General features: G+C 41.3%; 1 protein-coding gene across 4 annotated transcripts in view; it reads right to left on the bottom strand.

The window, feature by feature from the left end:
• Positions 1 to 633: 633 nt before the first annotated feature.
• Mgam2 (maltase-glucoamylase 2 (putative)) overlaps positions 634 to 27723 on the bottom strand; it is an 84458-nt gene continuing 57368 nt past the window's right edge. For all 4 annotated transcript variants that reach the window (XM_087901708.1, XM_087901709.1, XM_087901710.1 and 1 more), the window contains exons 34-48: positions 27234 to 27296; positions 26286 to 26420; positions 24729 to 24813; positions 23632 to 23770; positions 14776 to 14909; positions 14463 to 14497; positions 14245 to 14361; positions 13536 to 13684; positions 13365 to 13449; positions 12396 to 12452; positions 11871 to 11995; positions 10776 to 10864; positions 7326 to 7375; positions 4139 to 4312; positions 634 to 2846 (exon numbers count right to left, since the gene is read on the bottom strand). In XM_087901708.1, coding sequence (XP_087757834.1) covers positions 768 to 2846; positions 4139 to 4312; positions 7326 to 7375; positions 10776 to 10864; positions 11871 to 11995; positions 12396 to 12452; positions 13365 to 13449; positions 13536 to 13684; positions 14245 to 14361; positions 14463 to 14497; positions 14776 to 14909; positions 23632 to 23770; positions 24729 to 24813; positions 26286 to 26420; positions 27234 to 27296 — 3516 coding nt within the window. In that variant the 3' untranslated portion in view covers positions 634 to 767. The remainder of the gene's footprint in view (positions 2847 to 4138; positions 4313 to 7325; positions 7376 to 10775; positions 10865 to 11870; positions 11996 to 12395; positions 12453 to 13364; positions 13450 to 13535; positions 13685 to 14244; positions 14362 to 14462; positions 14498 to 14775; positions 14910 to 23631; positions 23771 to 24728; positions 24814 to 26285; positions 26421 to 27233; positions 27297 to 27723) is intronic.

The raw sequence follows: 27723 nt of genomic DNA, 5'->3' as shown, positions 1-27723 counted from the left end.
GTGAAGGTCATGGACTTATGTGTCATTTAACCAATAAGGTCATAGGTATAATAGCTAACATAAGAAATAATTGTGGTATACATTCAGACATCAAGATCACCATGTGTACCTTCTTTGGTAAAAGTCATGTTTGGAGTGAAAACATTCTTAGATGTCTACAATTGTTGTAGTTCTTGGAGTATCTATATCTGCTATAATGAGACAAAAACTGTTCATGGCATCCAAGTTATCCTAAGTCTATTCACACTTTTGTAGCTTTTTGTAGCTTTGTTTCAAAGAGTTTTTGAGGTAATGATTCTGTACTAGGTGGTGTTCTAGCACTACCAATGGCTCTCAACCTGTGGGTCTTGACCTCCACAGGGGTCACATATCAAATAATTTACATTATGATCAATAACAGCAGAAAAATTACATTGTGAAAGAACAACAAAATAATTTTATGGTTGAGGGTTACCACAATATGAGGAACTGTATTAAACAGTCACAGAATAAAGAAAGTTGAGAACCACTGGACTAGAGCCATTGAATGAGATCATGACACTACCGTAGAGTGTGCAGCATCCCCAATACTTCTTTCAATAGCTGTCGTTGTGGCAGGAATCACAGCACTGGTGCTAACAATAGCAAGACTCTGAGGGAAAGGTGTAGTTATTGGAGGAAGTGTGGTACTAGCTGCATTGTCAACAGTACTTGCTTCGGTAGCTGTGGTTGTGAAATGAATCACATCACTAGTGTTAGCAGTTGGAGGATTTGTAGGAAAGGTATAGCTATGTCGAGGAAGCGGTGCTGTTTGCATTATCCGCAGCAGTTGTTTCAGGAGTTGTGATTGTGTAAAGAATGGCATCACTACTGTTAGCTGTAGGAGGACTTGAAGGAAAAGCTGCAGTTGTGTCAGGAAATGTGGTGTCACTTGTACTGTCAGCAATAGTTATTTCAGGAGTTGTAGTTGTGGAAGGAATACCATCACTAGTGTTAGCAGGAGGACTCGTAGGGAAAGGTGTAGTTGTGTTGGGAAATGTGGGGTCACTTGTATTGTCAGCAGTTGGTTTGGGAGTTGTGGTTATCAAAGGAATCACGCCACTAGTGTGAGCAGTAGGACTCACAGTTATAGGTGAGGTTGTGTCGGGAAATGTGGGGCCAGCTGTACTGTCAGTAGTAGTTACTTCAGAAGTTGTGGTTGTCATAGGAATCACATCACTAGTGTGAGCAGTAGGACTCGTAGGGAAAGGTGTGGTTGTGTCAGGAAATGTGGGGTCACTTGTATTGTCAATAGTTATTTCAGGAGTTGGGGTCATAGGAATCACATCACTAGTGTTAGCAGTAAGACTGGTAGGAAAAGGTGTGGTTGTGTTGGGAAATGTGGAGTCACTTGTATTGTCAACAGTTGGTTCAGGAGTTGTGGTTATCAAAGGAATCACGTCACTAGTGTGAGCAGTAGGACTCACAGTTATAGGTGTGGTTGTATCAGGAAATGTGGGGCCAGTTGTTCTGTCAGTAGTCCTTATTTCAGGAGTTGTGGTTATCAAAGGAATCACATCACTAGTGTGAGCAGTAGAACTCGTAGGGAAAGGTGTGGTTGTGTCGGGAAATGTGGGGCCAGTTGTTCTGTCAGTAGTCCTTATTTCAGGAGTTGTGGTTATCAAAGGAATCACATCACTAGTGTGAGCAGTAGAACTCGTAGGGAAAGGTGTGGTTGTGTCGGGAAATGTGGGGCCAGTTGTTCTGTCAGTAGTCCTTATTTCAGGAGTTGTGGTTATCAAAGGAATCACATCACTAGTGTGAGCAGTAGAACTCGTAGGGAAAGGTGTGGTTGTGTCGGGAAATGTGGGGCCAGTTGTTCTGTCAGTAGTCCTTATTTCAGGAGTTGTGGTTATCAAAGGAATCACATCACTAGTGTGAGCAGTAGAACTCGTAGGGAAAGGTGTGGTTGTGTCGGGAAATGTGGGGCCAGTTGTTCTGTCAGTAGTCCTTATTTCAGGAGTTGTGGTTATCAAAGGAATCACATCACTAGTGTGAGCAGTAGAACTCGTAGGGAAAGGTGTGGTTGTGTCGGGAAATGTGGGGCCAGTTGTTCTGTCAGTAGTCCTTATTTCAGGAGTTGTGGTTATCAAAGGAATCACATCACTAGTGTGAGCAGTAGAACTCGTAGGGAAAGGTGTGGTTGTGTCGGGAAATGTGGGGCCAGTTGTTCTGTCAGTAGTACTTATTTCAGGAGTTGTGGTTATCAAAGGAATCACATCACTAGTGTAAGCAGTAGGACTCACAGTTATAGGTGTGGTTGTGTCGGGAAATGTAGGGACAGTTGTTCTCTCAGTAGTAGTTATTTCAGGAGTTGTGGTTATCAAAGGAATCACATCACTAGTTTGAGCAGTAGGACTCGTAGGGAAAGGTGTGGTTGGATCAGGAAATGTGGGGCCAGTTGTTCTGTCAGTAGTACTTATTTCAGGAGTTGTGGTTATCAAAGGAATCACATCACTAGTGTAAGCAGTAGGACTCACAGTTATAGGTGTGGTTGTGTCGGGAAATGTAGGGACAGTTGTTCTCTCAGTAGTAGTTATTTCAGGAGTTGGGGTCATAGGAATCACATCACTAGTGTGAGCAGTAGGACTCGTAGGGAAAGGTGTAGTTATTTCAGGAAGTGTGGGTGTGGAAGTACTTTCTGCTTCAGGTGTAGTTGTGACAGCAGGACTGGTTGAGGGTTCAGTGCTAGATGCAGTTGTGTGAGGGCTTGTGGGAAATGCACTGGTTGTATCTGGTGGGGGAAGTACAGGATCTCCATAAACCCAGATAATCTCTGTCATCTTTTCTAGGCTGACATTTCTTTCCGTCAGTTGAATTGTTAGTTTCTGCCAAAAAAAAGATCACATTAATATATTAGAACTTATTAAACATTGTATTGAAGTCATTGGTCAGCCTTCATCATCTTAGCAAAAAAAAAAAAAAAGGTACTCATTTTTCACAAAGTGTAAATGACACAAATCTTTCCAGGTTTTATTGGTCAGAGATCACCATGGTGAGGTGTTCTGGTGTAAGAAATGCTCTTCACCCCTTTCTTCACACTCTCTTATATCCAAGTCATATTGATCTCAAATATTCACAGTTGTGCTTAAATTTAACATTTATTTTGCTTTGTCATTTTATCATTAACATTACCTTTCCTGACAGCAGATTCATTCCGTGCCCTTATTACTCCCACCCCTAATAATGCCTGACAAAGAGTAGGCATTAAATGTGTTATAGGGTTTTCCAAAAATGGAACTCTGTGATTATTTTCTGCAGCTAGGTTAATTAGAAACAATACTTTCAGAGTAAATTTGAATCTAGTAATCCTAAGAATATATTATTGTATCTAAGTATGTAATCAAGAAGACCACAGGGGAAAACATCCCCTTGGGTGCTCAGAATTCTCATTTTCCACAATCCCCGTACTGGTTGAGCACTATTTTCATCATTTAGAAGCAGAAACTATAGTTATCCATTTTCATTTCTCTAAACCATTCTGTTTGGGCTACTACATCCTTTTCTAATTAATCCATGGTCTGAAGTACTATTCAGATTCTAAAGTTAGTATTACACAGGTTGCTCTTCTATGAATACTTCATCTTACAGAATGCTGTTTCACTTAGGGCAAGGCCATCATTTTAATAGTTTTAAGAGTCGGGTATTTATGGTACTCTGTGCTTTTACCCAAATAAGCATATCTTATACTATGAGTAAAGTCACTTAATCATAGTAACAGTTAAGTGCCAACTTAAAAGCAGCATTATTTTACCCAGGGATGGGCACACTGCAAAAAGGAGAGAGGAACTTTCACAACCATTCCTTGTCTTTAACCTCTGAGCAAAAGGTTGCTATGTTTTGTTCGGTAGCCAAGAAAACCAATCTATTCAAAACAAATCAATTCATTAGTGAGCAGAACAGAGAGACTATCATCAGACTACATATCATCAATACCAGACTACAAATAGAAGACCATCAATGCTGTGTACCTCACAGTTTAGTCCTCACAGCGTTTCAGAAACACTCGTCTATAGATGTACAATACTTCTATCATGTATCACATATATTAGACAGCAATGGCAGAGATAATTCAATAGAATAATAAAGTGAAATTATGAGGCATTCCTTTCAGACATACCTGATTGTAAGGGTCACTTGTGAAATTGTTCTCAATGAATTGCTGGTTGTTGTAGGTAACAAGGACATTTACCACAGAAGAGGAGTTTAAACCCCAGATTCTAATGTATCCAACTTTCAGTGGATTTGAGTCACTCAGATACTGATTGTGTAGGACCTGAATTTTCAAGGTGGTCTATAAAGAATTCATAAAAACAAAACATATATAGCACACAGGTAATAAGCACAGTGAACTATGCTCTATGTAACAATGTAGAAATATTTTAACTATTTTCATTTTAAATGTTTTTTAAAGATTTATTTACTTGTGCATTTATGCATATGAGTGCTTGTCTTCATGCACAGCAGAAGAAGCAAGCTGATCCCATTATGGATGGTTGTGAGCCCACCATGTGGTTGCTGGGAATTGAACTCAGTATCTCTGAAAGAGCAGTCAAGTGCTCTTAACTGTTGAGCCATCTCTCCAACTCTTGTTTCTATTTTATTTATTAAATATTTTATGAAGACATAGTTCCCAAAGTACCAACCATGACAAATTTGATGAGGTCTGTGATGGATAATCTTTATTGCCAATCTATCTAGAATCAACAAAAACTCAAACAGCTGGACACATTTGTGAAAGGGTTTTATCTGAAATGGGAAAATTCACCCTAAATCTGGCCCATACCTTCTAGTGGTAGTCCTCATAAGAAGCAAAAGGAACAAGGCCAGCCTGGTCTACAGAGCTAGTTCCAGGATAGCTACGGCTGTTACACAGAGAAACCCTGTCTCAAAAGCCTCACCACCCCCACACCCCCCCCCAAAAAAAAAAAACAGGAGGAAGCTTTTTGTTTGTTTGTTTGCTTTCAATCTCTCTGACAGACTTATCTATCCTGCTTATGTGGTATTAAAACCTACTGCTTTGAGATCCCAACACAGACTGACGAGCAGCTGAGATATCCAGTTTTGTGAATCACAAAACTTTCAGATTCTTAGCTTTTCAGCCAAGTGACAGCCATTATTAGTCTAGGCAGGGTACAGCCTGTAAGTCATTCTAATAAATCTCCTTTATATGTGTATTCTTTGTGTGTGTGTGTGTGTGTGTGTGTGTGTGTGTAACTGAGTATGTGTGTAGGTGATTTAGTGTAACTAACTGAGTATGTGTGTATGTGTGTGGACGTATGTAACTGAGTGTGCATGTGTCTGTGTGTGTGTATTTGTGTTCATTCTATCAGTTCTGTTCCACTGGACAATCTTAATACAACGTCACAGATAGGCATATGAATCAAGAGAGGTCCTGGAAAAATTTTTGTTTGTATTCTTACTAATCTTGCAATAAAGTATCACTCTTTCTGTTTTTCAGAAGAAGAAACTAAGGTAACAGGATACGAAGTCATCCATTTTCACAGAGCTAAGTGACATAGATGGGGGAATGACGCTATGCTCGCATAATACAGAGGCATAGTAAACTGTCGCTGAATTATGAAAGTTTGCAAGGAACATAACAAATTGTCTAAACCATAAAGTGTCATATATAAACATCAATACAAGTTAACATGAGATATATTATGAGAGGTTATACAATTAAAGTAAAATGAAAATCATAACAAAAGTCCTATAGGAGTTAAGGAAATTAAAGAAAAGTGATGATGGGAATGGAATAGACATAAAAAGCATTAATGAGTATATGGAACTCTGGAAGTGCTAGAAGGACAGGTAAGAGCTGCGGGCTACATGAAAGGGACAAGGAATGGGACCAGATTAAAAGGACTAGTGCAGCAGGCACTAAGTAAACAGAGAAATGAAACCAGCTGAAACACAAGGCTAGGACAATCCTATGAAAAAATCAGGGAGACAGAGACAGACGGTAAAGCTACATGGGGCTTAATTCTGACGGCAACAATAGAGAGAGAAATAAAAATATTACATGACGTTTTCACAAACGAACAAAGTCAAATGCAATGGTGCATGACTATAATCCCAGGCCCTGGAGAGGGGGATGTGGAGGCTTGCTGGCTGCGCAGCAAGATCAAAACCAACCTAGGCAAGAGAGGGGAAGCATGGATCTCCCTGGGAAGAAGAACTAGAATAGATTCAATGGGTGGGGCTGGGGCGGGAGGAGGATCAGAAAGTATCACGTGAAGGTGGGGCAATGTGGAAACCTAGTGCAGAGCAAACTTACTGGAATCTATGAGGGTGATCCTAGTGAGGACTCCTAGTAGTGGACGATATGGATCTGAACTAGTAATCTTTGGTAGCCTGGCAATACTTCCATTGGTGGGCCCGGGTTACATTGTTGGATGCAGAGATCCCATGGAAATACCTAAACAACCCAGAATGATGCTAAGAGAGAAGGTTGCTTTTTGAAAACTGACAGCAGGGGCACCATTGCCGAGGACAACGACTCAGCTCATTGAACATAGAAAGACCAAGCTGGTGTGAGCTAGGAGCCATCGCCTCTGCTTTCTAGTCCATTTAGTGTGAGAAGGTACTCTGCAGGATTTAGAAAGAGAAACCTAGGTACCAATCCAGCCTCAAAACCTTCCACCTGCAATCTGTCTTGCCTGAAAGATGTGCTGGGGTAATGGTCTCCCAAAATGTCTGGGAGTGGCCAACTAACATCTGATTTAATTTGAGGTCCACTTCACAAGAGGGAGCCCATGTCCAGCACTGCTTGGATGACAAGAAACCAGAGGCTGGATAGTTCGAACTCCTATAGTAGACCCAAACAAGACTGGTCTTAAAAAAATAAAACCAATGACATAATTCTTAATGAGAGTCTCCTATACTCATAGATCTGTGACTTTTTCAGTCATTACCAGACAGGCTTCCTTAGGCAGCAGACACCGGACAGAAGTTATCAACTATACAGCAGTGTTACATAATGGATAATTTATATAACATTTACATTTCAAATTGATCAGCCAAAAAGCTTCTTATCCCTAGAAATAAGCTATACATTGATGGATCTATTTCCCCCAGGATAAAATGGGTTCCAAACTTCTTTTCACATAGTGATGGTATTCTGGATAAGCATAAAATATCGACTATTTTCTTTCGGATTTTATTGTCAACAACATGGATTAGAAAAGTAAAGAAAGGAAATACCTGTTAACATTTAAACATTATATTTTAATTACAATTAAAGTTAGATGATGATGTCTAATCTGTAGGTAAAAGAATTTATAAACCCAACAAGGTAGTCTTACCTGTGTTGCTCTAAAGTTAGCCAAGAAATAAAGTCCCTTTTCATACGTATCTGCAAACAAGAAGAAAAGAATACAGTTCCCTGCTTCCACTGTAGCAGACAATCTCATGTTGACTCTGAATTATCTAAAGTGGATCACAACAACTAACGAGGCATCTTTCACCTTCGAAGCAATAAAGATAATAAGCAAGCACTTGCCTTTTTTTTTTTTTTTTTTTTTTTTTTTTTGCTTGTTTGTGTGTTTGCTGTTTTAGAAGCTTTCATTCCCTAGCTCAGGCTAGCCTGGAACTCATCGGTAGCACAGTCTTGCTTTGAATTCTCACTGTTCTTTCTTCCACCTTCACAATGCCAGGTGTGTACCACTATACTCATCCAAAACACAGTATTTGGTGTATAATGCATGTTGAATAAATGTCATTGTTCAGAAGAAAAAGAAAGACCCTGGGCTTAATCTCCAGCACCAAAGAGCAATGAATACAGAACCACTTTTCATTTCAGGTTATTATCTGGCATATGCTTTCTTATACACCCAGGACTACCTGCCCAGGTATAATACGACCTACAAAAGGCCAGGCCTTCAGCCAGTCTCATGAGGACATTATCTCAGTTGAGGTGAATGGCTCTTCTAAACTGAGCGCATCTTGTGTCAAGTAAACACAAGCTATCAGTACAACTATTTGACAAAAACCCCTGTACCAGGACAAAAACCCCAGTACCAGGCACGAGAAATCCCCACTTGAGTCAGAGTAGTGCAACATGTTTGTCCAAAGTATAGACTATTGCTATTGCCCTTGGTTGTTTCTTAGAAGCTGAAAGCAAACCCCCTTATTACTGCAGATATCACATACTGTGGACACAGGACTCAGAAGATTTGAGCTGGGTCGAACCTGAAAGTCTCCTTCCTGTGATCTAGCCTTCACAGTACCAGAAAGTAGTCAGTAAATTACCTAGGGAGGGGAGCCATCAACATTTCTATCCAGCTGTGACATCTAGGAACCCGAACAATGACCGGCATGGCAAGATTTCCCTGAAGGTATAATCGGAACACTTGTATTTTGGTGGCAACCGGCTGCTGCTGCTGTCCAATTAGACTTGAGGTCTTCTCAATTGGCTGAAAATTACACCTAGTGCTAGAGACCTAGACAACCACCTGGGGCTGAGGGTATAGAGCTTAGGGAACCTACTACCGTCACTTTACTAGACCAGCGTAATTCCTAATGGCATTCTAAAACCTATCCTTACACCCATAGATAAGTGTAGCTCACAACCTCATCAAAGAAGCTTCTTTTTACAGCAAACAGACACGATAACGAAAGAAAAAGAAAAAACCACAAATGATCAGAATGTAGAGAGCAATTGATCATGGGCAGCCCAAACTCAACATACATCTTCACTACAGCTTCTCAGGGGACATCTGGAAGAGGGGGCAGAAAGATTGTAGGAGCTAGAAGATCAAGAAAATCTGCTGTGAGATTGCTTCTCCTAGAAACAAAAAGAAGTTACATCCATGGTGCCTAAAAACATGGCCACTTAGCTGGGCAGTGGTGGTGCTCACCTTTAATACCAGCACTCTGGAGGCAGAGGCAGATGAACCTCTGCGAGTTCGAGTATAGCCTGGTCTATAGAGCTAGTTCCAGGACAGTTAGAACTGTTACACAGAGAAACCCTATCTCAAAAAACAGACAAATAAAAGAATATGGCTACTTAAACAAGACTTAAACAATGATAACACCAATAAACTCACTAACACAGAAAGGGAAGTCTCCTGAAGTCCCACCCCTGGAAGTACATGCTGAGATCAGAAAAATTAAACTCTCCTAGGGATAAGTCCCCTCATTGGTTATATAATGCAAAGTAGTCAGCTCTGAAAACATGTACACACAAGCCATTAGAAACAGACTCACTGAGTTCTGTTAATGTGTTCATAAATATGTTTGTTTGGGTGTGACAAGAACAATAAAGAAAAAGGAGGCCATTAACTTTAAAGATATTCAAGGAGGGGATGTTGGAGGGGTTAAAGGGAAGAAAGAAAGAAAGAAAGAAAGAAAGAAAGAAAGAAAGAAAGAAAGAAAGAGAAAAAGTAATGTAAGTATATTTTGTTTTAAATTTTTAAATAAAAAATTTAAAGAATGATATTCTTAAGTGGATTTTTATGTAAATTTTAGCTAGGGTCATACACGCTGGAAAAATCATCTAAAATGCAAATAAAGCTAATACTCAAAACTCTATTTGTAACAATGAAATTAATGTCATATACTGAGAATAATTATAGTTAGATAAACTTTAAAATACCAGTTAGACAGTGGAGCACACCTTTAATTCCATCACTTAGGAGCCAGAGGCAGACAGATCTCTGTGAGTTCAAGGCCAGCCTGATCTACAGAGTAAGTTCCAAGGCAGGCTCTAAAGCTACACAGAGAAACCCTGTCTCAAAAAAACAAAACAAAACAAAAACAAGCAAACAAGTTTAGAATATCCTCTTTATGGCATATGATCATAGTAATAGGAAAGGTGTTTGCAAGGATCACATCTTAATATCCCCTTGTGTGTCTGTTATGACATTCAGTAAAAAGAAACTAGATATACAAATTAAATTTGCCAAGCTTTCAGTTATGCAAAAATAAGCATTTTTCTAGGTATATAACAGCAGAATAACAAAAGACAATACAGCAATATCCCTAAATGTAGTTGTATGTTGATTCTAATTCTCTACCCTCAAAGCTCTTGTATTTCATGCTTCCGTGAGAATGATGACAATTAAAAGGAAGAAAGTTTTAGATATATTAGTGAAGGAAAATAGACTACAATTTCAGAAAGTGTGGATTTTTGTGAAATCAAAATATTATAGTCCAAGATAACAGTAGTAAAAGTGAGAAGAGGCCAACAGCAGTGGATCGGTATTCTTTAGAAGTGTCTGAGCAAGAGGCTGCTCTGATGCTAACGGTGGGTGGTACTCATCTACAATAGCGTGAGAGAAAACCTAGCACGCGGCCACAAAGCGTGCCAAGTCTTAAGCATCCCCCTGGCAACATTTAATTCTCAATTTATGTGTCACCAAGAGTCTCCTGAGTGACATAAGTCACCCTGCGTGTGAGGGGAAAGATGCCTGATATTGTTTGCTGATCCAAGGAAAGCCTTAGCCTTGTCCTATGAGGATGACTTCGTGATTAGCCTGATATCTATATCCACACTGTGTTAACAGAGTGAGACAGTTCTGTGAGGATAGACCTGCCCCGGCTGAATCCATCATGTCAGGCTCATAAACTTCCAAGACTGGGGAACCATACCTGCTCTACAAGAACTTACAGTGGAATATATCTGAGTCAGCCAAAGTTTCGAACAGTAGGCAGCACAGAGGTAGGTTTTAGGGTCCCACCGGTACATGCTGAGCTTCTATTTACACGGTGCTCGGAATGACATGCAGGCTCTCCGGGGGTGAGGTCATACTTACTGATGCTTTGTCCATCATCCCAAAACATCTGACCTTCAGCTTCCCCTTTATCATCCAAAGCAACAGTCAACCCCACAAAATTTTGTCGGCTATAAAGAAAAAAAACCAAATTATTAATCATTATTTTTCACTTGGTTGTAGGCTGTAAGAACAAAGAACATCTTCTAAAAACATCTTAATCCAGAAATAAACCGCAAAACTCAAGGTATTAAATATGTACAAAAAGTGACAAAGAATATAGTGAGATAAAATATAAGACCTAAGTCAAGAGAACATCATTTAAAGTTTAATGAAACCTTTGTTAGCTTTGAATTTCACAGCTCAAATAGGCACATTTTCCAACATACTCATTGCAATTGTACAAAACCACGATGTGACATCAATTCCTTGGTAAGACAATACCAGAAAATTAAAATTTCAACAGCTTTCAGGTGCCAAGGATTAAAATCCAAACTACATAGGATGCCCTTCACAGCCTTCCATGAGCTAACTCTGTTTCAATTTTATCTACTCAACTCATTTTTCACCTTTATTTCTTTAACCCTCCCAGAATATCTCTCCTTGTCTTCAGACATTCAAATCCTATTTATTATTCAAGAATCATCTCAGGGTCTGTTTTGGTAAAAATCATGTTTTTCACTACAGGCTGAGAGTAGACTGATTTACTGTATCATTTTCATATGCTTTTTGACATGTTTTCCGTGTGTGTGTGTGTGTGTGTGTGTGTGTGTGTGTGTGTGTGTTATGAAAACTCTTTTTGAGTCCACCAACAATCAACCTGGAAATGGATGCTATATTCCCATGCAACCACTGCAAGTGAAGTTTCTCAATAATATTCCCCCTTTTCAAAAACATGGGAAGAAAACCAGGTTTCTATCCCTCAGAAAATTTTTGCTCAGGGGAATTCTGCTCTTGGTATAAGACCTCGGGTAAAAGATCTCCCAGGGATTGGTTTCATGAACTTTTCTTCCTCCAGATCCTATCAGAAGGCACCCATGGAAGCCATCAAATGGAACTCTGAAGCTTGATTTCTTTTGTTTATTTATCCATACATTCTGGGAAAGGGCCAGGTCATCAAACACTGCTTCATCATACCTGTAGTAAGTGTTCCTTGCAGGCTCTTGCCAAGGCAGGATGTAGCCTCCTCTGACATGAACGTTGATGTGATCCAGAGGAGCGGCCAGTATTTGCCAGTCACCTGTTGAGTCCTGGCCAGATCCCTAGAAGGAGGCGCATAGAGGAGAAACGTTGACAGGAAAATCAATTAAATGGGTTACTTATTTTACTAAAACTTCTTTCTTACTAAGGAAGCATGTTGGAAGATCAGCAAAAAAACTACAAAAATTAGAAAAAAAATCTATTTTCATTCTTGAGTAAACCTTCGAAAACCTAGTGTTTTCTGTGTAAGTCTAGTGAAGGTTTAGGGTGGACGACAGGAGAAATAGGTACTCAGATGTTTCCTATGCCTTTATTCAGATCCCATTAGTGCAGATCAGGCTAGCGATAGAAAGACTGAAGATAAATGCTTTCTGATTTGAGAAGTTAGGAGAAAGTCTTAATCACCTCTCTAGCCTACACAGAGCCAGCCATCCGATTCCCCTGAAAAACATTCTAACTCACCGTGCTATGGTCATACCACCGGGCTCTGGGGAAATAAGCGAGGATCTCAGAAGTGTTCTGAAACATAAAATCAGTATGTTTCTGTGAATATTCCAAATGGGAAACAATATTACTCTTTAAAATACTTTCTTTCTTTCTTTCTTTTTTTTATTTTTCCATTCAAATATTTATACTTCCTTCCCTCCTCCCAATCCCCTCCCACTCCCCCACTCACCCTCATCCCTCCACCTCCCTGCTTGAGAGAGGGCAGGGAACCCTGCCCTGTGGGAAGTCCAAGGCCCTCGCCCCTACATCCAGGCCTAGGAAGCTGTGCATCCCTATAGACTAGAGTCCCCAAACGCCAGAACATGCCGTAAAAACAAGTCCCAGCGCCTTTATCAATGGCTTCTCAGTCAGCCCCCGTTGTCAGCCACAATCAGAGTCCAGTTTGATCACATACTTGTTCAGACCCTTAATTCTATACAATTAAGATTAAGGTGGAATTTTATTAGTGACATCAAGAATTTGAGAAATCTTAAGAAATACACTTTGGAAACTTTTCTTCAAATAGATAGAAAAATGTTTCAATTAGTGAAATTATAAAAGTACTGGCTCACAGAATACCCAACTGAGAAATCAATGTTGGAAAGCTTTCAGTAATATCTTGAGGATAAAAACATCAAAAGATCTTTGTTTGATGTTCTAGGGAGTTATCTGATTGAAAATGTTTTAAATGTTTTCCCTGGAGCTTGTAAATGTCTCAGCAGGGAGAAGCATCTTTCACCAACCCCCAAAACTTGAGTTCGAGCCCTTGAGGCCAAGTGGTCGAAAAAAAAGAACTCAGTTGTAAACGTTGTCTTCCAAATATCTGCACATGGGCACACACAGATAAGCTCAGTATTTTTTTCTTTAATTTGAAATAAAATAACTTCTCACTGTGGTTTTAAATCGTGTTATTGGAAGATGTCTGGTCTATGATGAGAAACTCACGCTTTCCAGAACAGGGCTGATCAGGATAGCCGGGCCCAACATGAACTGTTGGTCTATATCCCATGTTTCACTGTCATTTGTGAACCTGAAAAATCCAATATGGAGAAACTCATCCCTAGGCCTATCCAAGCATGCCCAGATTCACTGCATGGAGAAAGAGGCAACACTCACTCATGGAGAAGGGGTCGGACGACGGTACTGCCCTCAACGTGAGCTTTATGCATCAGGGTATACAGATAGGGCAGCAGGGAGTATCTGGTCTGCAGCACTCTCCTTGAGTATTCCTCAAAGGCTGAATTCCAGGCCACGGGATCTTGTCTCTAAAGGGGTGAGTGAACACACGGTAAGTTCTTCCTCACTACATCCCAGGGATCTCAGAAGAGGATGGCCGGGTGCAGTCACTTCTCTTGCCCTTTCTAGCCTCCCCCTCTCTGCTCCCTCTGTCACCTATAAAACTAGTGTAGATACTGCTCCTCTTTGTCACCGATGCTCAGGTCCCTTGAACAAGCTAGCTCTGGCTTTGTGGCTGCATAAGCCTTATCAATAGGCCCCTATGCAGCACTGATTTATCAACGATGGTTTGAGTAAAATACTAACTCAATATTCTGTCAAGCAAGGGAACATGTTATGTTGTAGTTCAATGCAGGAGCTAGAAAATACTTTTTCCTGGCCAAAAAAAAAAAAAAGCCTCCAAGAGGTGAAGAAAATTGTACTATTAAGAGTTATTGATAATCTTGGAGTTCTGAACTTCGTGGATATTCAAAAACATGGATGTCCTGGTGGTCTGCATGATAGGTCAGGAAACACTTCTGTAATTTTGAAATAAGCTGTGGTTTAATATTTGTTAATACATCTGCAACATGAACAATGGTTGCCTCACCCTGGTTCCTGCATTGTTGTGGTTCCTGGAAAATGGATAAAAGGCTCCCAGCTGCATCCAGCGGATACACATCTCATACTCAGCATCTCCAAAGAACCCACAGATGTCTGCTCCTGTCTAAGAAGAAGCAAAATCAGATTATCAACTGGGTATTCTTTCAAGACAGACACACAGACACTAAAATCTGGGCAAGGGGCAACGGTTCCAATCTGACTTACATAAGGGATTCCAAAGAGACTGAACTCCATCATGCCTACAAAGAGACACAACAGCCAAGTTAAATGAAGACAACCCTTGGGTCAGAGAGAGGAAGCTCAACCTTTTCCTCTGCTTCATTAACAGCCCTGGGCAATTCCTGATGAATATATTGAGAGATGGGTATAAACTAAAACTCACACTGACAGAACAGTCAAGTTTTACTGACTTTCCTGCCACCTCGATGCCAATCTAAACATACACAGTATAGCCCAATGGTACCCACACTAGTTCCAGTCCCACCACCAGCAAAGGCCCCTAAGAAAAACCACACACCAATGATGGATTTCCCCAGCTGGTCCCAGGCAGCTGTGTTGTCTCCCAGCCAGTGTCCGGCCCATCGTCCAGAAGAGGGGAATGTGGAACGGGTGATGACAATCCCTCTCTGTCCTGTCACCTCCTGCACAGCTCTGATCAAGGAAACAAGGAGGTGAATTTGAAGGCTCTGTGCGTGGGGCAGTAGAACATTTGCTCTAAGAACCAGAGGACTTCTTCCAGGAAAGAAGCCGGATAAGAGTCCCATTCAACCTCACGGCAGGGCTTGAGAGATAAACTTGTACCTAGAGTAAGGAACTTATCCTCTTTTTAATTTTTTTAATTTATTATTCTTATATGTTATATCCCAACTGCAGTTTCCCCTCCCTCCCCTTCTTCTGGTTCTTCCTCACCCCTACCCATTCTTCAGTTTCCCTTCCCAAAAGGGCAGGCCTCCCAGGGATATCACCAAACATGGCATATCAGGTTACAATAAGACTAGTCACCTCCCTTTGCATTAAGGCTGGACAAGGCAACCCAGTAGGAGGAATAAGATCCCCAAAACAGGCAAAACAGTTAGAGACAGCTCCTGATTCTACTGTTTGGAGTTCCACAAGAGATCAAGCTATACAACCAATAACATATATGCACAGGGGTAAGTTAGACCCATGAAGGCCCACTGATTGTAGTTTTAGTCTCTGTGGATCCCTATGAACCTAGGTTAGTCAATTCTGTAGGTTTTCTTGTAGAGAATCTTATTCATAACAGGCTGAATTAGCAGGCTATATGTAGAGATCAGAGGAGGGGTGGAGTGAATGGCAAAATAAGTATTTATAAAACAAATCCTATACCCAGGAACACATCAATCAATTCCACATGTATCATTGCACAGTTCCTACAATGGTTTTCTTGAGTTCCTATTACTGGTAGGAAACCCAGCATAGTTACCAAGGATCATTTAAGGAATACATAGACCTGGGATCTGAATAACAGTATATATGCTTTGGAGGTATTATTAACATACTCCACTATACTTTGGAAAAAGAGTACGCCTTGTGCACACAGGCAAACACATATAAAAGCTCTTTAGACAGTTATGTGGAAGAAATGCCTGCTGGGCTAGCGCCAGAGGGTTAGCAAGCTAGCTACAATCCCATCTGGGCCATACCTGGTCTAGCTCCAGAGTTAACAATCAGCCACTAATCCATCCTTTGTGTTACAGATACCTTTCCTTGCTCTGTGTGAATCTTGTCTCAGAGCTTCCCATGGATGCAAAGCACATGCAAAACTTGGTTTAGAGGGAACCTGGAAAATCGCAGTATCTCCTACATCAGGTATTTGCACCTGGCATTGTATTTTCGGAAACTTCATTCAAGTGTATTTAAGCAGATGGAACTCGGCTGGATAAGTGTAAAAATAGCAAAAAATAAAAATGCCAGGAGGCAAAGGGAAAGCGCTTCCGTACACTGAGGCTGAGCCCCTGCAGCCGCAAAGGCTGAGTTCATTCTCGAGGTGTCTGAGTCTTCATTTCATCGACCATCCAGCGTGAACTCGCACACCAGTGCCACGCTACACATGACACAGTTATTTATATAAACATGGTTTTTATCAATGTACCCATAGTCAGGGAAAGAAAAACTATGTGAGAGGAAAAGATGGATCAGTGGAGCAAAAGAAAGATTCTAATGTGTTTCCAATACAAATGTTTGCTAAAGAAAGCATCGCAGATCAGTGGACATGAATGAGCACTCACTTACTAGAAGCTCTCTGGCCCTACAAATGTACTGAGAGCCTGACAAGGAAAGTATTTTCTCAAAAAAAAAAAAGGAATAAAAGTCTACATGCACACCATGCACTGCATGCCTGCTTTCTCTCTCTCTCTCTCTCTCTCTCTCTCTCTCTCTCTCTCTCTCTCTTTCTCTCTCTCTCTCTCCTCCCCTCTCAAAAAATACATGCAAATAAATTAATTCAGTTTACAAAAAGGTAAAACATGATTCTTGCCCTTGGGCATACAGAACCACCAAGCTCTGGGTCATTCCATGTGGTTACCAGGTAAGAGAATTGAGTGAATAGACATGATGGAACAATCTAGAAAGGGTTTATGGAGGAAGCAGGTTTAGTTGGGCTTCAGTGTTTGTGCCAAGAGGTCAGCCCCAGACAGAGTCTGTTGGTCAGCATGGCTGACTGATAAAGCAGGGAACATTAAGGTGCATGAGAATATATGAATATTAAAGGGGTTTGACAGTTGGAGGAAGGTGTGGGTCAAAGTCAGCAAGAGCAGTTCAAGTCCCAGTGTTGATGAGATGGTAAAAAGAAAAGAAACATGGCTAAGCATTTGTGGATTTATTTTGTCATTTAATGGCAGTCTTAATTCAAGAGGTGCCGTGGTGGTGGCTAACTAGGAAGTAACAGTACAACTGTGAACCACCAATCTAAAACCAAGGCCCAAATTCTAACCCAATACAACAAACAGAAAGGAAGGAAATAAACGCAATTCATAGAAGAATAAGCTTCCTTGTGCTATGGAATAGAATATTTGCTTAACTATATAAAGAGGTATTTCTTCTGCTTACCCTGCATTTGTTTAACTATGTAAGGAAGTGTTGCTGTTTTACCTTGCCTGACTAAGGCACCTGATTGGTCTAATAAAAAGCCGAATGGGCAATAGCTAGGCAGAGGAAAGATAGGTAGGGCTGATGGACAGAGAGAATAGCCAGACAGCCAGCCAGCCAGACAGACAGACAGACAGACAGCATGGGTGGAGAAGAGCAGACAGAGGGACATGGAAGAAACAGGAAAGCTGACTGGACAGTATGTAGATGAGGAAAAAGATCCTCAGATCAGCACATAAAGTAATAGAAATGGGTTAAGTTAAATTTAAAAAGTAGTTAAAAGCATGCCTAATGTAAGGCCAAGGATTCATAATTAATAATAAGTCTCTGTTTCATGATTTGGGGGCTGGCAGTCCAAGAAAGCCTGCTACATCCCTGAAATGTCATTTATAGATTGAGTTCCCTGAGGGAGCAGAAGAGTGGATGAGATCTGTCACAGATAAAGTTTCCCTGAGGAGAGAGAGGGAGTTGGCAAGGAGAAGGTTCCATCAGAAACTAAAGCAATGGCTCATGTCTTTCTACGGTGCAGTCTGACCTCTGCAAGACCTGTCCCTGAGAGAGAAAATCTTGCCCTTCTAGGACTCACTCAACCTTCACTTCTTCCAGGAAGTATCCTGGATTGTTTGCTGGTCACTTTTCCTTTGTTATTCAGCTCTTCCAGACAGAGGAAGGGCTCCTTGGCAGAAACGGGTTCCCACTCTTTTATCTTCCTGGAGGATATTATTACACATGAGGATATAAACTACCTGTATTCTTATTTCAAAGAAAGAAATGCTTTTTTTTTTTTCTGGAAGAACCAGTTTCTGCCTGGTCTGAGTGCAAGAAACATTAAATATTAATCTTTTCTATAAGAACACTGTAAAGCTGGTGTTTATGACAAAGAATTCAAGTCCCCTTCCTAAGACTTTTATGCAAGTATTTAATCCCCTCCTCACCACCACCCAGTAAAACCTTGGTTTACACAAAGCCCACCATCACTCTCCTCCCCCCTGAGTTCTTGGAACTTAGGGTAGACCACCTCTTCCCCCTTTTCTTCATTTCCTTTGGGGCTATTATTTTTAATTATCCAATCATGAAAGACTGTGGGGTTCGACTGCAGCCAATGAGAAAAGACACAGTCAGCACCTGAGTTACAAAAACAAAACAAAACAAAACAAAACAAAACAAGTGTACTTCCAACTTGTCAGTTTCAAAGAAAACTCCACCTCCCCAAATTCCAAAACGCAGTGCAAATATCCAGAAACAAGCTCAACCTGGATTATCAGAGGATTTCTAGCAGTTGGATAAAAGCCAGGGAACTTGTGAAACTGTACAGTTCTCTCTTCTCTCTACAATAGAAAACATCCCCTTAACCATACCATGTAGTGCTCATGATGTCAGTTTTTCCACTACCCCAGTGTGCTCACTCTCCTGAGCGCACCCTCTACATCAAGATTAAAGTTGTGCCTTGTCTGAACACTTCAGCTGGAGTGGTAGTCTCTTTCTTTGTAGCCCTAAACTTTTATACCTGATGAGAGCAGGCTAGAGCTGTATAAATGAAGCGGCATTATGAAAGAGCAACGGAGAAATGAAGAAGAAAATAGAAAAGATGACAAGAATTTTGCCGAGAAAACCATGGCATCAGTATGCACCATCTCATCTGTGGATAGCTCATGGCAAACTGACCTAGATTCTGCTAAGCCCAGAGAATAGAAACAGAGGATAGAGGACTCAGAGATCTTGAACGGAAATGAGTGTGAGAGTAGAAAATGCCATTTGGTCCTGGGAAAATAAATAAATAGATAAATAAATAAATAAAACCAAATCGACCGATCTGGAGTTTTTTATGACTGTGGGAGGTGGGTGTTATGATTGTTTATCACTTTAAGAGACAAGCCACGACCACTCCCAGCGGCCCCTCCCCTCCTCTCGCCATCTTGGTTTCCTTTTAGCTCAACGTGCTCCCCTTCTCCACCCTTCTTCTCTCTTCCCTCTCTCTCTGTCCTCTTCTCTTTCTCTCTCTCTCCCTCTTTTTCCCCCTCACTCCCCGCTTCTCCCCTTTTGCCTTCCCCTCCATAACTCAACTAATAAATATTTAACCTCATTCTACATCCTCATTCTACATGTTGTGTCTATCCATGTTTCTGTCTCCTGCCCGCCCGCCATGTGTCTCCCTACCTGGGACCAGCCATTGCTTGGAGACCTGCAGCCATCTCTGCCTGGGACTGGCTGCTCCCAGGGCCGGCTGCCTGCCGCCACATGGCCTGCTACCACCATTAGGGGACCTGCAGCATTTCTGCTGCCTATTGCCAACGGGGATCTTGCAGCATTTTTTTAAAATCCTAACAGTGGGGATTGTGCTGTCAGTGCTGCCCTTCGATTGCATGGGGGTTTCCTGCATGAAAGAGGTTCTTAGTGATATGTTGAAGGGATTAAACTCTCCCACTTTTACAACTGAATTTAAGTTGCAGCTCCCTGACAAGGGCCATTTACCCCCAAGGCCCTTCCATTCAGGGTGAAGGGAGAAAGAACAAACACAGAGAGCCAAGTCATCCTCGGGGTGTCTCGAGGACAAAGCCGGTAGCCCTCTTCTGAGTCAAGTTGGGACATGCCCAAGGTTGTGCAGATGTGTCCAAAAAACGGTAAGACTAAATCTCAGTCAATTAGAATTATACTAATGTTAACTGCTGCTCACGTAATCAATTGTATAACTGTCCCTGAAACTCCCCTTTGTTATGATTGTTTTGTCTCTTTAAGAGACAAGCCACGCCCACTCCCTTTCTGCCTGCAGCCTCAGACCCGGACTCTCTCTCTTCCTGTCCCCTCTCTCCTCGAAGAGGCAGCTTCGGGGTCTCTCTCCCTTCTTCTCCGCTCCTCCACCCCCGTCTGTCTCTCCTCTTCTCCTCTCTCTTTTTTTTCTCTCCTCACTTCTCCCCCTTTTCCTTCCCCTCCATAACCCATCTAATAAATATCTAACTTTACTCTGTATGGTATGTTTATCCATCTCTCTCACCCACCTGCCACAGTGGAGCCTGCCGCCTGGTCTCGTGCACTGTCCCTGCTTGGGACCCCAGCAATTTGTAGCAAACCCATCTGCATGGTGTGCCTAACTGTCTGCCCCTTGGCCACCCGCTGCCCACATAGCTAGCTGGGGACACTCAGGAGACCAGCCACCTTGGTTTGTGAACCTGCCGCCATCGGTACCTTGCAGCAAGCTGCTGGGGACTCGCTACAAATCCATAACACCCTTAACTGTGCTTAAAAGGAGCCTGCATGTTCCTCTCAGGATCATCGCCATTTCGTACGGGTGAGCAACCCCACATGCATGCAGGTATAAAAAACTCTCTTTGCTGTTACATACTATTTGACTCTGGCATCTCCTTCAGCGTTCCCTTGAACCCTACGATATATATACATAGATATCATATATGATGTGGCGTCCATCACCCAGTGCTTTTGACTTGTACTTCCGGGTTCCAGGACCACGCATGCGCCAACAACCGCTCAGACAATTTACATAGCCAACCAGGGTCCTCAAGCCCTATGTGATCTACGTGCATCGTGTTCACGTCTCCTGCGCATGATGCAGCTACGCAAACCCTTGTGCGCACGTATAAGCCGCTGTGCACATGCACTAGGTAACCTTTCAAAGCTGTATGTGTCCGGTCCACACTCTTTTCCTACAGTGACTTCCTCAGGCCTGCACATATGTCTTTCTTTCCCTTAAGAAACTCTGAAAGTGGGTTTCGTTGTGTGTTTTGTGATCTCTTCTCGCTCGCGCCTGGTAATTTTATATTATATGAAAGTTTACAGAAAAATCTGTCTTAGACTGAAGTCTGAAAGTTGGAAGAGGACATCTGTGAATGTTTTCTTCAAATAAAACAGTTAACTACGCAGGCAGAAACGCTGAAAGCAGCCATTTCAGAACTCAGAAGCCACTTGAAATCACCTGGTGCGAGTGAGAAGGAACCACAAAACACGCAACAAACCCGCTTCGGAGTTTATTAGAGGGGGCGTGTACAGGCCTGGGAGAGAGAGAGAAAGAGAGAGAGGGAGGGAGGGAGGGAGGGGGGGAGGGGAGGGTAGGGGAGGGGACGTCCAGCTTTTAAAACCTGCCCTAGCATATGTGCAAAGGAGGTTTACGTGGCTACAGGCTCACACATGCGTGCAAGGGCTTAGCTGAGTTATACATGGATGTAACCATCCATGCGTGCACGTGGGTCACATGGGACTCTTTAACATTCAGGCACTTGTGCCTGAGAGCTTGTCTGCACATGCATGGCTTTAGAACCCCGAAGTGCAGCTTTTTTTGTGGCTGAATAATTATACCACTGATCACTAAACGAATAAAAATTGCCCCCCCCCCAAAAAACCCCTGAAAAATCTTTTTAAGACAATGAGCTTTGTGACTCTCCCTTAAGGCTCCTTGAGCCCATTCCCTGGTAACCCTACAGTCAGCAAAGAACCAACAGCTTCACAGTAAACAAAGAAATCTGAATCCCCTTCCTGTTCCGTTAAAAAGTGTTCTCTCCTAACCATTTCAGTCCTCCAGACAATATCTAGTCTGAGTTCTGTGACCACGTGGTTTGACTCAGACCTCAGATCAAAATCGAGAAAAAATTTCCCACCTCTAAAGAATTAGTTGCCAGAACGCCAGCACTGTGCGGGCACCATCATGGTGCTGTGATTTCAGCTTAGGTAAAACATTTGGCTCAGATTTTAAAAGAAATTCCTGGAGGATTAGAGTCATAGAGAACTTTGCAAAAGAAATGCATATTACTGGGCATTTTAAGCATTATGCATGCCCAGGCTCCTGTACAATCCCAGAGAAGAGCCAGGAGAGAAGGCGGCGCCAGCTGAGCTGGAGGGCAGGCAGAAGCCTGAAATGAAAGGTAAGCACATCATTAGGTCTCTTAAATATGCAAGCATCTTCTTTTTCACTTTGTTAAGTAGGAAATGATTTAAGAGTTCAGGCTTCCTTGTGCCAGGAGTGGGCTTCAGTAAGACTGTCACCTACCAGACTTTTAAGCCTTTGACCTGACTAGATATTCTATTTCTTTTTAAAGCAGACTTCAGGAATTCTTTTCTGCTCCTTTAAGATGCAAATCCTTTTTAAAAAGCTGATTGTGTTTGGGATTTAGAACCAGGATTGTCTTCCTCAAGACCCAGAGTTTGCCTTTGTAATGGAGTCAATGGGGAAAGTAATGGGCCCCACCCACTCAGGCTTTGAAGGAGAGTTGGGGTCAGTCTTTAACAAAGTTACCCTGGTTCAGGTAAGGAGAAAGCCTCTTCCTCTCAAAGACCAGAGAAAGTACTTTTCCTGAGGGAGTTTATGGGGTAAGGGAATCAGTGGCTACAGAATCCAGAAAAGTAGCCGATCTGATCAAATGAGAACAGAAACAACAGCCAACCTTGTGGACAATGAAGAGCTATAATTTATTATTTCAAATGTTCAATATTCAATAATAACACCAAACAAATCACTCAAAAAATGTAAGAAAAAAAAAGAAGGCAAGTGACTTTTAGACATAAAGCAAAGAAAAACCAGCCTACAGGCCACAACCCAGAAAAACTAGACAACAATGAGGACCTTAAGAGAGAGATACATGGATCTACATAGAATGGTGAAAAAAATTAAGATCTCCTGAGTAAATTGTGAGTATGGGGATCACAAGAGAGCGTAGAAGGAGAGAGGGGAGTGGAGAAAAATATATGACTCAATTTAAAAAAAAAGAAAATAGTCAAAAAAAGAAAAAATACTTTTGCAGGGTCTTGGGTCTTGGTAGAGAAGGGGTTTACACGAGATATTATAAATATATTCAAAGAACTATAAGAAAGTGTGTCTACTAAAGAAAATGCAGTCTGTCAAATCACTAAATGGATAAAGAAGCAGAATGGAAAGGCAGGGGGAAATTACAGGGACAGAGAAAGGTTAAAGGTGCTTAGCTTGGTTAAGAGTCAAGACTTCCAGTCCAATTAATGAAATTTGCTTAGAGACAGTATTCCTTCTATCTAGAAGTATAAATAAGACGATGAGATGGCAATGGACCAAGCTAAAGGCCTAAGCACTCTTGCCCCCTGAATAGAACCTCATTGCTTTCCCATATGTGAACCTGAAATAATCCGGGAGTCTCACAAGAAAGATTATAAGCTATATTTATAGTGAAAATACACCTTAATTTCCCAGGGCCAGCCTTTTCTTTAATTTTATCCTTATCTTTAACTTTAATTTTCTTTAAGATCTTTAAAGTAAAATCTTTAGTAACAGTGACAAAAACATACTCACTCGTAGGTGGGTCTGGTCTGGGACCACCCGTACAGGCTGTGCACATCATAGTGCCGCACCCGGGAGCCATCTGGAAGGATCTGCTCGCTCTCCATGCACAGAGTCTTGCTGCTCAAGCCCATGTCCCTGGCTTCTAAATCTGAGGGGAAAATACTGAGTTATTTTCTCAACATCTTGATTTATATGTTGGCATGTCTATCATAACAGGTCGAATTACTTAAGATTTTTAATGGAGAAAAGCAACATCCTGTGATTTCAAAACCCATTAAGGCTGAGAAGAACATAGAGGCTGTATGTTCTTCTCTTGCTCCAACTCTTAACTCAATGTGTGGGCCACCTCATTTCTCACCATGACAAACGCCTTTGTTGTTAGGACAGTTTCTTCCACTAGATGGTAATGTTCTCAAGGGAATAAATAGATCATGTTCAGATTAATTCTGTGCTGATGTTTCTAAATCTTTCTGGCTTGTCAGCATTTGACTAACAAATATTAAATTAAGAGAGGAATGAGTAAATAAATAGATGGTTGGATAGATGGATGGTTGGATGGATGGATGGATGGATGGATGGATGGATGGATGGATGGATGGATGGAAATGTGACCAATAATCTAGATATTAATAAGCCTAGATTTTAGTTGCTGATACAATGTTTTCAGGAACTTTATTTCTTGGTCTTCTTTGTGGTGAGATGACTCAATATTCTGAGACTTCTTTGACCACAGCCTCTTATTACAGTTTCTGATGCAATAAGTACTGAAGTGGTATCTTTCATGAAGTGTTTGAACATGAGTGGAGTTTGGGGACTAGATTTTCATACTCTAATCAAAAGAACCTGTGCTTATAGAGGGGTGTATTCAAAACTTTGGCAATAAATTTATAGTCATCAATGCAATCAAGTGCATTGCTTAGCCTCTTTCATAACAGATGTCACTACTTTTATACTTAATGACTTACTTAGTAATTTGGATATATTCAAAGATACTCTATTTGTGAATTTTATGCCATACTGAGGTTTTGTTTACCCCTCCCCTCCAAAACTTTGGCTTCATATGAGAATAAAAAGAAAAGGGGTCTTGAGCAGAAAAGAAATCATACATGGTATGTAGGGTGGTTTATTGAGAATTTCATTGCGGCAGCCCTCGACGGATCCATCCACAAAGTTTGAAGGCTCATTCATGTCCTGAAGCAAGCAAGAAAAGAAACGATTCTGTTCAGTCAGAGGCAGTACGTCATTTCTACATAGAACACTAACCTCGAAGAAATGATCTTTCACCATTTTTATGCGCCACATGGGTCAAAATGGAATCTAAAATCCCATGTCAACTTGGTGGAGTAAAGACTTCCCTGGCCTTTTCAAATGTATAAAAGCTGTATCATTGTAGCAAAAACACTGAGGCAACATTGACCCAGAACCTAATAGAATATCTCATTCTACCCCCTTCCCAACAAGCCTGTCTTTATTTTTCTGTTCACAGATTGTTTACTTTTTTATCTGTAACCAGTGGCCATTATGATATTCCTCTACCTTTTCTTATGGCCCTAATCAGAAAATGATTCTGGGGCTGGCATAGGCGGCATATACTCTGAGTAGTTGTAATAACCCAGAAACAAGACTAGAAATAAAACCTTACATTACAGAATGGATAGTTCAAATGCAAGAAGTAGAGGCGCCAAGGAAATGTTCATTGTCTGCCAGCAGAGTAAAAATAAGATTTGTCTGCCTTAAATAAGATAGTGTTAAGACAACAAAAAACAGCAAGCATTTGAGACTAACTATGCATAGTTTTGGGTTACCCAACAATAGTTTCCTATCTGTTAGAGCAAATATCTAATAGTTTTCAGAATCTTTTCTTCAAAGATTCCTACATTTCTCCACTGTCTGACTTATTTGCTTGGATTAATTTGTGTTCTTCCACAAGTCTACAATATGCTGGTCTGGCCTGAAGGTTCAAGTAGCCACTGAGGCCACAAAGCAACCACAGGACTCATAAGTTTGTCCCCTTGTGAACTGTGAGCTTCTTCTACTCTGACCTAGGGTCTAGCAGCTCTTCAGAGCTGGACTGGAATTTGCTTAAAATTTCAGGGGACCAGATGTGGGAGAGGAAACCATGATATTAATGAATGTGATTCCCACTGCTAGGAACATGCAAATGGAGGATTCCCTAGAAACTTTTCCCAGATGCATCCCAAGAATCCCTGACCAAAAACCTCTGCAGCACACATTAGAGCAGCCTTTGAAAGACATCCCCTTAGAGCAGTCTATACTAGTTCAATAGTGAATGTCTTTCGGCTCCCAAATTCATGCCTTGTCCTTTCCCAGTTCTGCCCTGTCTCGCTGGATGTACTTGCAGGCTCCAGAGGGGATTTGATAGCTAGGAAATAAAGTCAAGAGATTGAAAATAAGAGATGCCAGGATGTTCACCCTTGTTGCCCATGTAGTGGCATCTTCAGCCACTGACACAATTCCTCAGTAGACTCGTCTACTAGACACATCCCTAAGCAGACCCATAATAATCTCTGCTATTCCTGGGTCTAGACATTAAATTCTCTTCCTTTCAGCTGTCCAGCCCTAGCTGCATATTCTGCCAGTTTATAAACTATCTCCCTGCCTTCTGACTGCTCATATGTCCAAAGAATTAACGGTGCACTTACAAGCCACAACCCATCAAACTTCAAGCTCTTCTGTGGCTCCCGAGGATTTGAATAGAGCTCCTCTATCTCTTTCTTCCACCACGCAGCTGTGCTGTTGCGCAGGAAATCAGGAAAAGCAACATGGGCCCTGTATAGCTGGAAGAGCAGCACATGGCTTTAGTGGGAAGATCTCCCCTCTCTCCCCTATCCAGGAAGGGGAGTTCTGAAGGAAAGAAGGGGGAAATGGGCAAGCATTTACGCCTGTCCAGTCTCTGATTTAACCTTGGCTTTGTGGCGGCTATTGCTTCAGAGTTCAGAATGGACACAAAGTTGAAGGGCGGGGGAGGGGGCTAATCTCTTAAGAAGAGGTTGAGTAGATTTAAAGCCCCTTGTAGCCTAAGATTTGTTTTATGACTAGACATTAGCCATGGACAGTAGAAAACTAAGAGCCAGTATCTAAACAGTTGAGTTGTAAAGATGCATGAGATTTTTGTAGACTGCCCAAACTAAGGAGATCCTATCTGTCATTCCAAGGGAAAATGAGCTCCATGGTGATCAAGAGTATAGGCTTGATGGAGCAGAAGGCATGAAACCAAGGGCTTTCCTTCTTCCAGCCTACTAGTGATGCCTTTAGTTCTCGAAGAATTCCTCAAAAACCATTTGTCTGTGCTAGTTTCCCTACTGGGAAAGATATTCTAGACTTTGATTCAATATTTTCAAGCAACATTATATTTGAATCACAAGCTATTAAGGGCATATATAAGGGATTTCACTGTGATTTTTTTTAATATATCCTTCCATTTTGGTTGTCTGTCAAGTTTCTGATTTGAGCATTTCCTCTGCTAAAACTTACCACCAAGCAAACAGACTCAAGTTAGAGCTACTTTACCAGGAAGGGAAAGTTGCTTATCAAACACAAACGTTCAGATGTTTAGGGTGATATTTCCAAAACTCTCTGCTCAGTTTTACCTTAACTTGAGTTTCATGGTCAAGGGAAGCATCCACATTTACATTGGGCAAATCTGGCCAAACCTAGACAAATAAGAAAAATCCAAACCTTTAAAATGTCACTGCACACAAACCATGAGGTGTTTCCCATGCAAAGTTCTAATGGGAGGCAACTCTACAAATGTCTTGATCTTTATTCTAAGTTAAAGTTTAAAGTGTGAATGGATGGTATTCACCCAAGTGACAATGCCCAGGGTTTCCTTACTCCATAAGTTTTCACATTTTAAATCTTGAACTCAAGTCACAAACTTCATTTTAAGTGCAACTTTTTCAAAATGATACTTCAAATGAGTCCTTGGTGATGGTATACATTTTATTTTTACCTATAGAAATTATTCTTTACAAATGAATGTGAAATACAATGTCAGAGAAATGATGTGATTGACATTCCATCTTGCTGCCTGACCAAGACTGGATCCCTCCTACATTTCTATCTCATCACATATTGTTG

Source organism: Myodes glareolus, chromosome 25 (assembly GCF_982192425.1).
Source record: "Myodes glareolus chromosome 25, mMyoGla1.1, whole genome shotgun sequence".
NCBI lineage: Eukaryota > Metazoa > Chordata > Mammalia > Rodentia > Cricetidae > Myodes > Myodes glareolus.
This window is presented reverse-complemented; position numbering and strand designations above follow the sequence as displayed.